Genomic DNA, 13205 nt, shown 5'->3' on the forward strand with positions numbered 1-13205 from the left:
GTGTGTGTGTGTGTGTGTGTGTGTAGCTATCAGTTATAGCAAGTGATGGAGGAGGAGGAGGAGGAGCACTCACCATCCCTGACACCAACACTGTCTCACACAATGATGGCTGAGGTCAGCCTATGGTGAGCAGGGCAGCATGTTGTACGGACAGAGATCGAGACGTGTAGGGTAGAGCAACCAGAGGACATGACCCTGAGTAAGATACTCGTTGATAAGAATGTAAGGATGAACTGCTTTTCATGGTATGAGCGTCATGGAGAAAATGGAAGAGAATGACGGAAGAGATGATTAATCCAGGTAACACACTCTGATTTAAAAGGCTGTATGACAGTGAAGAATGTGTAACAAAATGTGGGTGCACACAAGTGAGGACCTCTCTCTTATAGTACAAGTAGGTAATTATACTCATCGTATACCCTCGTCCTGCCTCAAGATGTCGTCACGTGTGATAATTGCCACTAAGACGCAAGAACATAAGAGCACTAGATAAAAAAAAAATCATAGAAAATCCACCTAATTTATCACAACTAATGAATAAACGTATCATCACTTCCGTTGACGTCATCACCTATGAAACGCACTGGGGAGCAACACGGCAAGTGTTATATCCTGCGCCAGAGCTGAAGCATTAAGGATCTGCAACCAAGACCTGCCACACACTCCACCCAGCAGGGCTACACACTAGCCAAGGGCCGGCCACCACAGTAAACTAACAACCTGCTATGTTGCCCCTACTGTATGAGAGACACATTCAACCCCTCACTGCCTACAACACATGCCTTACTTTGACTACGTCGTACACAGGTTAAGGTGAGCGAGGCAGGTTGTAGCGGTGGGAAGTCCTGATATGTGTGGTTGCTGATGATGATCATGGCCAAACCAACTTGAATATCGCTCCAGGTTCATAAAGTCAAACCCTTTCCAATTCTTTTTTCTCAGTTTTTGCCGGGTGTGTGTGTGTGTGTGTGTGTGTGTGTGTGTGTGTGTGTGATGGCAGCCGACGGTAACACATCGGACAATGAAGCCTCAGTAACAAACGGGGAACCTGATGGACTCCTACTGTCTCTTGCCGACCTGATACATTATAATCTTCCTCAAGTTCGGTCCTGACCGTACGTACACACTCACCACACCTTCCCTTCCTTCACGTCTCTTACCTCATCAGTGATTTAGCCTGAACTTCAGCGTTAATTACGGTGTTCACATGATCTTTATTTTCTATAAATTGTTTCCTTATTTAACCGTCAACTGATGTCCTAAGTGATTATCATCATAAGTTTACCTCCGGCTTAACCCTATCCTTGCCATGCTCATATTATTGTTGATGATGATGACGTAACAGGTAGCAATGTCTGGTACTCTTTACCTGAGTATTGTCTGTGTTGAGGTTGAGTTGGCTGAGCCAGGACTGGAGCAGTGGGCCCTCCTGCAGGCCGTACCATCTGTAGTGTTGGGCTGGCTGAGCCAGGACTGGAGCGGTGGGCCCTCCTGCAGGCCGTACCATCTGTAGTGTTGGGCTGGCTGAGCCAGGACTGGAGCAGTGGGCCCTCCTGCAGGTCGTACCATCTGTAGTATTGGGCTGGCTGAGCCAGGACTGGAGCAGTGGACCCTCCTGCAGGCCGTACCATCTGTAGTGTTGTGTTGGCTGAGCCAGGACTGGAGCAGTGGGCCCTCCTGCAGGCCGTACCATCTGTAGTGTTGTGTTGGCTGAGCCAGGACTGGAGCAGTGGGCCCTCCTGCAGGCCGTACCGTCTGTAGTGTTGGGCTGGCTGAGCCAGGACTGGAGTAGTGGACCCTCCTGCAGGTCGTACCGTCTGTAGTGTTGGGCTGGCTGAGCCAGGACTGGAGTAGTGGACCCTCCTGCAGGTCGTACCGTCTGTAGTGTTGGGCTGGCTGAGCCAGGACCGGAGCAGTGGACCCTCCTGCAGGTCGTACCGTCTACATAATTGTACGGTCCCCACGACTGTTTGTAACTCCTAATCTGATCTGTCGCTTCTTACATCTGTTATTATCATCATGGAAACCCGACTGTGAATCTTGGGCCATAGGGTAACTGTGACTCCATCACCCGAAGCCAATAACTGATCACCAAAACGTTAACAAAAACCCCCGCAGTAGGGTTGTGGTATTGGTACGTCTGTAAGCAGTACCATGCGGGGGTGTGCGACACAAGATAGACGTATCTTACCTGAATCTCCGGCTTTAAACCACAGCGTGTCTGGCAGCGGTAGTTGCCCAGCCAGTTTTACATTTAATCAATGACTTGAACCCAGAATAATCACGGGCCCCGGGATAATGGCAGGACGAAGCGAAGCCTGTGGGTGCAGGGGTGTTGCCTGGGGCGGCCCAGGGCGTGGAGGTCCTGGAAGGGCTGGAGAGGGGGGGAGGGGGAGGGGGTTGCAAGTGGGAGCGGCCCGAGGCAACGCCCTAGGCACATGGTCTCGGGCCAGCCCTTGATCACTACCTCGTCCACAGCCTGAGAAAACTCTACCACCTAAGACATCGGGTCGTTAGTCTGTTGCGTGCGCCGTCTGAGTGGATTTTGATTATGTTACTAACTGCCTCGGTTTTTTCTTTCAGTTGACGACCACTTCGCCAAGGCCTTGGGGGAGACGTGGGTAAAGCTGCAGGCCGAGCGTCGTGACTCCACCGCCAGTAACAGCAGCAGTAGCAGCAACAGCAACGGCGGGAACAGCAACAGTGGATGTGTAGGCGTGGGCGGCGGCGGTGCAGTGGTGAGGCGGGTGAGCCCCGCCCGCACCTCCCCAGCGGCCGTACCTCGCCTCATCTCCACGTGAGCTCTCCGCCCACACTCCCCGGGGGTAATACGCGCATCACAACAAGGCACAGTCAGCCATCTTTCTTAAGTCTCCAGCTGCTGGCCGCTCTTGACTGACTGGCCAGGCAGGCTACGTCCGGGTAGGCTGAGAGTGAGCAGTGCTACGCTCGTCCTGACCTCAACCTCCTACCCACAACTCCTCCTCCTCCTCCGTGCCTCCTCTGTCTGCGGCATTACGTGCACACGTCACTCACTTCACCTGCGCACCTACATGGCCACCACCTCCTCCACCTACGGAACTACGTGGTCATCACCACACCGCCACGTCCCCTCTGTCTGCGCACCTACGTGGCCACCACCACCACCTGTACCTCCGTACCTACATGGTCAAGACATGTTCCACCTGCGGACCTACGTGGGTCATTACACCTCCACTTGCTGATCTACGTGGCTGCGACAACCCTCTCACCCGCCGAATCTACGTGGCCAGAAGACCTCTTCCACCTGGGGGACCTGTCTGGCTACGAGACCTCCCCTGCTTCTCCTCTACCTACGCCCCTACACCCCAGGTTGTTCTCCCCCCCACCCCCCTCTCTCCCGACCTCCAGCATAAGCAGCTCATGCTTCTCCCCTTCACACCAAGAGTGGGCAGGGGCGGTGGTGGCCAGGGAGCGTCAAGGACAGACTGTCACCCACTGCCGCCTCCACCAGGGGCGTCAGTAGAGGAGGCTCTGGTGAGTCTCCTGCTGTACGGGTGGGGACGCTTCATGGCACAGGATCAGCTGCACCACAGGTAGACCGCTGCACTGTAGCCAAAGACACTGTAGGATGCTCCTCATGGCAACAATGCACTGGGAACTCACTCCTGCACTGAAGGATTTTGCTGAACATAAGGCTTGGTTGGGACTTATGGACCTGGTTGGTTGAAACCTGTGGACCTGGTCGGCTGGGACCTGTAAGGTCTAGTTGACTAGGACCTGTGGACTTGGTTGGCTGGGACTCATGGGCCTAGTTGGCTGGGACCCCCGGGCCTAGTTGGCTAGGACCCACAGTGTGGACTTAGTTGGTTAGGACTTGTAGTCCTAGTTGGCTGGGACCTGTGGAGTGGCTGGCAGAAGCCTCTCCAGTACAGGTGTACGGCTCGTGGTCCGGGCCTGCTAAGATGGCCAAGTCTCGCCAGGATCTTAATGTTGTAGGTTTAAGGGTAAAACGTTGTGAATGATCACATACTTGACAGAAAATGTATTTACTGTAAATATGTGTAAAACATCTATGTACATAAGTTATGTATATATTGCTTTATGTATATATATAATTGTCATCAAATTCCTATTGTTCTTTGTTGATTATATTTTGATTGGGAACAGAGCTGTTATAATTACTTTGGACAGACATTATAGTAGGTTTATACTTTGGATAGACATTATAATAGCTTTATACTTTGGATAGACATTATAGTAGGTTTATACTTCAGATAGACACTATAGTAGGTTTATACTTTGGATAGACATCGTAGTAGGTTTAATGTTAACGTTGGACCGAGAGTGTGTTATGGATCTTGTGTCTGTAGTTCGAGTGGGCATTAGCGATGCAAGAGAATGTTTAGAGAGGCAGTGTGTGTGTGTTTGTGTGTGTGTCTGCACGCTGCTGGCCCTGACACTGTCGGCGGCTGAGGCAGTGGCCCTGACACCGTCAGCGGCTGGGGCAGTGGCCCTGACACCGTCAGCGGCTAGGGCAGTGGCCCTGACACCGTCAGCGGCTGGGGCAGTGGCCCTGACACCGTCAGCGGCTAGGGCAGTGGCCCTGACACCGTCAGTGGGTGTCAGGGCCGACACCACGGCCCTGATGCAACGATCTCACAGGACTGGCACAGACCGCTCTTGCACACCTTCCAACACAAGACACCACCACCGAGAAATGATAACACTTACGTAGCACAACCCACTCTGCATCCACGACGCAGCCAACCCGTGAGTGGTGTCACCAGGTTATGTCATGGATGACAAACAAATGACTAGTTACTGACTAGAATAACCACCATCTCCTGAGGGCAGAAGTTGGGCGTCACAATATTAAAAAAAAAAGCAGATTGTATCCCATTTTAAAGTTAGTATTTGCAATATAGTACAAGAGAACACTCTTCTCGGGTACACTGGACAACCAAATGACATGAACCAACATCAACGAACCATCAAATGGCCCTCATGATCTGATCAGTTCTCCTCTCATGTAGAACCTGGAGAGGTTCTTGTCTTTACGTGATCAGTGAACAAACTGATGTGTTAAGTGTCCAGCAAGAGCAGTGTGTTGAATGCGTAACACACGATGTCCGTGAGACAGACGTGCTATACTGGTATATACGCCATGTCCGTGAGACAGACGTGCTATACTGGTATATACACCATGTCTGTGAGACAGACGTGCTATACTGGTATATACGCCATGTCTGTGAGACAGACGTGCTATACTGGTATATACGCCATGTCTGTGAGACAGACGTGCTATACTGGTATATACGCCATGTCCGTGAGACAAACGTGCTATACTGGTATATACGCCATGTCCGTGAGACAGACGTGCTATACTGGTATATACGCCATGTCTGTGAGACAGACGTGCTATACTGGTATATACGCCATGTCTGTGAGACAGACGTGCTATACTGGTATATACGCCATGTCCGTGAGACAGACGTGTTATACTGGTATATACGCCATGTCCGTGAGACAGACGTGCTATACTGGTATATACGCCATGTCCGTGAGACAGACGTGCTATACTGGTATATACGCCATGTCCGTGAGACAGACGTGCTATACTGGTATATACGCCATGTCCGTGAGACAGACGTGCTATACTGGTATACAGCAGGTCGGTGAGGCCGTGGTCAGCACACGCCAGTCACTCTCAATCTATATAATGATCTCATTATTTCATGTTTACCTTAGCGCCTGTAATTACTTTACAGTTTTAATTGAGAGGCAATATATATAAGGCTGCTACAGTGGAGAGCAGTACCCTGGTTCATTGTGTGTCCTTCCTTCTGTTGTCTCCTGTGTTTGTTATTCCTTATGTGACTGTTAACCTGAAGGAGGTCCCTCGTGCAGAGCTCCAGCAGAGAGGGTGACCAGTGGACACACAGGCATGCCCCGCGCCTCCTCCTCACACCATGTCATTACCTGTTCATGTGTGGACCGTGGTCTACCGTGGCACACGAGACACACGTTGACATATCATCCTCACTCCTCCAGTGTGATCCAAAGACTCCAACCTTCGAGCACGACGGCGCGACCCTTGGACATGGTGGTGGCATTGCCTTTGGCCTGAAGGGTCAGATCAAAGGTCAGGTCATCATACCCAGCGGTCGTTGCGTCATGCGCTAAACCTTTAAGGTCAGCTTGTACTTTCCTTTGTCAACGTGAGGAAATCTCAAGAGGCGTATGGTCGGTTCAAATGTTTATATACCTGATATATATATATATATATATATATATATATATATATATATATATATATATATATATATATATATTGTCAATAAATGTTTACCCTGATATCTAAGATACATTTTCCTTTATGCTTTGAAAAGTCATTTGAAGTCATCCCAAATCCTCCTGAGTTGAACAGGATCTGGTTCTGCCATCAAGATGTGTTAACTGCTCTCACAACAATGTTTCCATTTTTGTATGACCAACATCATGGGTGCGTCGTGTTCAGTCATCATCCTGGTTTCCTTTATCATCCCTTATGTGTCTAGATAGTGTTGAGTCTTTCCATATCTTTCTCATCTCGCTACGGCAGATGAATGTGTGTATCTTGGTTCCCTCCAGTACCCGACCTGACCCCCTTACCTACCATCCTGCCAGGGGGAACTAATGCAATGGTTTGAAGGACATTATCAGGTCACACACGACAGCCGCTCTGTCTCTGGTCAGTCAAGTGTTGTCACCTGCAGCCAGTATGTACCGCTACGCAATAAATAAATTATTTACATTTTAATTAATCAAGGCTTTTTATTAATCCTACGGTAACATGAATTTGTAATTTGTCACGGGGAAGGAATATACGTTATATCTTACGTATATATGTCCAGCAAAGTGTTAGGTCAAGTAAACACACAAGTAAACACACAGCGTATCAAGCATGACACACGACTCGGTGACATCTTCGAGTGTGACCCTGAGCCACGACAGTACGTGGATGTGAGGACGTGGTCTTTCATCATGACAGGCCGGGTCAGAGCTCACGCCACGGTATATCCAAGAGCGGCACCGTCGTGGTTAAACGGGTCCACATTACATGGTGACACTTGAACACAACCCAGTCACACATACGGGTTTCAGCAGGTGCCGTTGCTCGATGACCCTGGGCAATCATCGAACCCGTGTTCTCACGACTGGACTCCGAAATGTTAGTCTATTCTGCTCTTCAATGCTCGCATGTCTACCCTGAGTACGGTAACGATACACTAAAAGGTTATGATACATGGTTGTAGCTATCTGTAACAGTAACACAGGTAACACTACAGGGTTATGATACATGGTTGTAGTTACAGGTACAGAGTTACAGAGGTAACACTACAGGGTTATGATACATGGTTGTAGTTACAGGTACAGAGTAACAGAGGTAACACTACAGGGTTATGATACATGGTTGTAGTTACAGGTACAGAGTAACAGAGGTAACACTACAGGGTTATGATACATGGTTGTAGTTACAGGTACAGAGTAACAGAGGTAACACTACAGGGTTATGATACATGGTTGTAGTTACAGGTACAGAGTTACAGAGGTAACACTACAGGGTTATGATACATGGTTGTAGTTACAGGTACTGAGTAACGGAGGTAAACCTACAAGCAATATCTGTAGTTCTCCCTCCCCAGACCAGGGAGTCATCACAGACGTACACACGTCTTCACAACACACACCTCGGACACTACTGAAGGAGGCGGGTCTGCGTCACCTGCCACTAATGGTACTACGACCTTACCAAGGTTCAACGTTACGACCCTCCAGCACAACGATCGACCCTCCAGCACTTAGGTATGGCCCTCCAGCTCTACGATACGACCCTCCAGCACCACAATCGACCCTCCAGAACCACGTTACGACCCTCCAGCTCTACGGTGCGAGCCTCCAGCACAACGATCGACCCTCCAGAACCACGTTACGACCCTCCAGTTCTACGGTGCGACCCTCCAGCACAACGATCGACACTCCAGCACCACGGTACGACCCTTCAGCACCTCGATACGGCCCTCCAGCACCACGGTACGACCCTTCAGCACCTCGGTACGGCCCTCCAGCACCACGGTACGACCCTTCAGCACCTCGGTACGGCCCTCCAGCACAACGATCGACACTCCAGCACCACGGTACGACCCTTCAGCACTTCGGTACGGCCCTCCAGCACCACGGTACGACCCTTCAGCACCTCGGTACGGCCCTCCAGCACCACGGTACGACCCTTCAGCACCTCGGTACGGCCCTCCAGCACCACGGTACGACCCTTCAGCACCTCGGTACGGCCCTCCAGCACCACGGTACGACCCTTCAGCACCTCGGTACGGCCCTCCAGCACCACGGTACGACCCTTCAGCACCTCGGTACGGCCCTCCAGCACCACGGTACGACCCTTCAGCACCTCGGTACGGCCCTCCAGCACCACGGTACGACCCTTCAGCACCTCGGTACGGCCCTCCAGCACCACGGTACGACCCTTCAGCACCTCGGTACGGCCCTCCAGCACCACGGTACGACCCTTCAGCACCTCGGTACGGCCCTCCAGCACCACGGTACGACCCTTCAGCACCTCGGTACGGCCCTCCAGCACCACGGTACGACCCTTCAGCACCTCGGTACGGCCCTCCAGCACCACGGTACGACCCTTCAGCACCTCGGTACGGCCCTCCAGCACCACGGTACGACCCTTCAGCACCTCGGTACGGCCCTCCAGCACCACGGTAGGACCCTTCAGCACCTCGGTACGGCCCTCCAGCACCACGGTACGACCCTTCAGCACCTCGGTACGGCCCTCCAGCACCACGGTACGACCCTTCAGCACCTCGGTACGGCCCTCCAGCACCACGGTACGACCCTTCAGCACCTCGGTACGGCCCTCCAGCACCATGGTACGACCCTTCAGCACCTCGGTACGGCCCTCCAGCACCACGGTACGACCCTTCAGCACCTCGGTACGGCCCTCCAGCACCACGGTACGACCCTTCAGCACCTCGGTACGGCCCTCCAGCACCACGGTACGACCCTTCAGCACCTCGGTACGGCCCTCCAGCACCACGGTACGACCCTTCAGCACCTCGGTACGGCCCTCCAGCACCACGGTACGACCCTTCAGCACCTCGGTACGGCCCTCCAGCACCACGGTACGACCCTTCAGCACCTCGGTACGGCCCTCCAGCAACATTCGAGCATCAATAAACGACCCGAGCACAACAGTAAGACCTTTAAAAGTCAGGTCAAAGGTCATGCCATGACACTAAAGGGGTTTAAAGATGCTGTGGATGTACGACATCTTCCTCATACTGTGTGGTGGTGGAGGGAGGCTGTGGCGCCTGCCTGGTGTACCGTGGCACGGCACCTCCGGTCATCACCTGACGAACACCTTCACTTCACGACGCTGAAGTAACGAGTTCGTGTTACCAGGCATTCACGCGCCGCCCGAGGTCAGACGCATGGGTTCCAATCCTGGTGGCAGCAGTCAACCCAGCTGTTCATCCTCCCGCAGGGGTGGGTCGATAAAATGAGCACCTGACTTAGGTTAAGGTATACATATATATATATATATATATATATATATATATATATATATATATATATTTTTTTTTTTTTTTTTTTTTATACTTTGTCGCTGTCTCCCGCGTTTGCGAGGTAGCGATATATATATATATATATATAAATATATATATATATATATATATATATATATATATATATATATGAAAACAAAGTGCATAGGAACGCGCACCTTCATAGAACATGCAAACCTCCAACAGCCAGGATCGAACCCGGGACCCTTGTGCCACAGGCGGGAATACTACCGCTAGGCTATGGGCCTGGCTAATAAGAAATAACTATTCGAATACTGTGTACTCGAATACACTTCGTCTCACGTTGGTAGCATTCCCGCCTGTTGCACACGGGTCCCGGGTTCGAGCCTGGCTGTTGGAGGTTTGTATGTTCTATGAAGGTGCGCGTTCCTATGCACTTTGTTTTCATATATATATATATATATATATATATATATATATATATATATATATATATATATATATATATATATATATATATTTTTTTTTTTTTTTTTCTTTTTCTTTTAAACTATTTGCCATTTCCCGCGTTAGCGAGGTAGCGTTAAGAACAGAGGACTGGGCCTTTTTTGGAATATCCTCACCTGGCCCCACTCTGTTCCTTCTTTTGGAAAAAAAAAAAAAACGAGAGGGGAGGATTTCCAGCCCCCCGCTCCCTCCCCTTTTAGTCGCCTTCTACGACACGCAGGGTATACGTGGGAAGTATTCTTAATCCCCTATCCCCAGGGATAATATATATATATATATATATATATATATATATATATATATATATATATATGGGATAGGGGAGAAAGAATACTTCCCACGTATTCCCTGCGTGTCGTAGAAGGCGACTAAAAGGGGAGGGAGCGGGGGGCTGGAAATCCTCCCCTCGTTTTTTTTTTTTTTTTTTTCTTAACTTTCCAAGAGAAGGAATAGAGAAGGGGGCCGGGTGAGGATATTTCCTCAGAGGCCCAGTCCTCTGTTCTTAACGCTACCTTGCTAATGCGGGAAATGGCGAATAGTTTGAAAGAAAAAAAGAAATATATATATATATATATATATATATATATATATATATATATATATATATATATATATATATATATATATAAACTATCAAATAATAATTAACCAAAAACAATAATAATTCCAGGAAAAAAATCTCTGAAATCTGATTCCAAATCACCCACCATGGAGTTCGAGGTCTCATATCTCAGTATGTGTCTCAGGGAAGGCGACTCGTCCGCTGAATTTCAAATCTTGCCGACGACACGGTAAATAAGGAAACATCATGCCACTCACAAGGTAGACGTGTCTAAAAGGTTCACCGCGCTACACACACAGACTGATGATAGTGTGGCAAAATGAACTTCGCGAGGGAATACTAGTCACACAGCTCGACTGCTCGGTACACCGTGATTATGAGGGACACAAGCGAGACCCTAGTGGGGGAGGCGACGTCCTATAATGTAAGACCACATGCGTGATTATGATACAGCCAACCCTGCCTCCTGCTGCGGACAGCTTTGACAGACGCTGTCAAACTCTCTACAACGTCCTGCTCAGACCTGGTTTGCAATATGCTGGTCGGTTCTCGATACCAAATTGGATCACAGACGAAGAAAAACATATACAAAATAAGGCAACAAAATCAACAAAATAAGCTGTATGAGCAGAACCTCACACCTCGCGAATGGCTTAAAATAAAATATCAGAGTGGGAGTAGATCTAACAAGAAACGTTCAATATACTAAACAATTTCGACAATACATCATACGGTAATTTCTTCACGCCACATAAAGATTCAATAATCTGGAAAAAAAAAAAATGAGATGTAACACCAACTTGGTCAAAAGCTTTTTCATCAGCGAAGTAGTTGTAGGTGGGAATAAACCAGCTGAAGCTGTTATCAAATAGCAAGACTATCAATACCCGTTAATCTCGGCTACACAAATACTTCACAGATAACAACCACCAGTACGTAAGCCTGAACAAGAGAGATAAACACACATTAATATTTCTTGCTACACAAATCCACAACCTCTATATATCTGTCAGATGAGAGGACCTGCCCAAGCATTATCCAGCTGTAGACATTGATTACGTTTCCCGTTCTAACTTTCCTAATAAACTACCATATCAGTATACCCTGGAGTACTGCAACCTCTTAGCTTTCGTCCTGCAGGCTGTTGAGCCGGAGGGCGAGGTGGAGACTATTAATGTCCTCCAGCAGACAACCTCGTCATGGCTCCCTGTTATCTGCCCTTACCTTGTCCACTAGTGGTGTGGGTACTGGAGGGTCGGAGTGACGTCTCACTATGAGAGAACCTCACACCAAGACGTCTCATTATGAGAACCACACACGTGATATCACTAACACGTAGCACTATATACAGAACCTCACACATGATAACATCAAGACGTACCACTATATAGACAACCTCACACATGATAACATCAAGACGTACCACTATATGGAGAACCTCACACATAACATCAAGACGTGCCACTATATAGAGAACCACACATATGATAACATCAAGACGTACCACTATATAGAGAACCACACACATGATGACATCAAGACGTGCCACTATATAGAGAACCACACATATGATAACATCAAGACGTACCACTATATAGAGAACCACACACATGATGACATCAAGACGTGCCACTATATAGAGAACCACACATATGATAACATCAAGACGTACCACTATATAGAGAACCTCACACATGATAACATCAAGACGTACCACTATATAGAGAACCTCACACATGATAACATCAAGACGTACCACTATATAAAGAACCTCACACATGATAACATCAAGACGTAGCACTATATAGAGAACCACACACATGATAACATCAAGACGTACCACTATATGGAGAACCTCACACATAACATCAAGACGTGCCACTATATAGAGAACCACACATATGATAACATCAAGACGTACCACTATATAGAGAACCTCACACATGATAACATCAAGACGTACCACTATATAGAGAACCTCACACATGATAACATCAAGACGTACCACTATATAGAGAACCTCACACATGATAACATCAAGACGTACCACTATATAGAGAACCACACACATGATAACATCAAGACGTACCACTATATGGAGAACCTCACACATAACATCAAGACGTGCCACTATATAGAGAACCACACATATGATAACATCAAGACGTACCACTATATAGAGAACCTCACACATGATAACATCAAGACGTACCACTATATAGAGAACCTCACACATGATAACATCAAGACGTACCACTATATAGAGAACCTCACACATGATAACATCAAGACGTACCACTATATAGAGAACCACACACATGATAACATCAAGACGTACCACTATATAGAGACCTCACACATGATAACACCAAGACGTACCACTATATAGAGAACCTCACACTGGCTACCTCTGTTCTCTTGGTTGATCGTCCTCCTCTTCCTCCTCTGTGAAGTCGAGGTAATCCCCCAGAGGAAGATTGTGTGTGGACTCGACCAAGCGTGTGAAAGGTAAAGAGCATGTTCTCTGTGTGAGGTACTACATAAAGACGGAGTATTACAACATA

At 48.5% G+C, this 13205-nt stretch overlaps 1 protein-coding gene and 1 long non-coding RNA gene across 2 annotated transcripts in view; one reads left to right on the forward strand and one right to left on the reverse strand.

The window, feature by feature from the left end:
• Positions 1-6785, forward strand: part of LOC139754672 (uncharacterized) — a 97300-nt gene extending 90515 nt beyond the window's left edge. Inside the window, exon 5 of the mRNA XM_071672220.1 lies at positions 2584-6785. Within this exon, the coding sequence (XP_071528321.1) occupies positions 2584-2801 (218 nt within the window). The 3' untranslated portion in view covers positions 2802-6785. The remainder of the gene's footprint in view (positions 1-2583) is intronic.
• The window catches only part of LOC139754469 (uncharacterized), a 604696-nt gene that overhangs the window by 346354 nt on the left and 245137 nt on the right, over positions 1-13205 (reverse strand). The gene's annotated exons all lie outside the window — the stretch shown is intronic.

The sequence above is a fragment of the Panulirus ornatus genome, chromosome 17 (genome assembly GCF_036320965.1).
Source record: "Panulirus ornatus isolate Po-2019 chromosome 17, ASM3632096v1, whole genome shotgun sequence".
Taxonomy (NCBI): domain Eukaryota; kingdom Metazoa; phylum Arthropoda; class Malacostraca; order Decapoda; family Palinuridae; genus Panulirus; species Panulirus ornatus.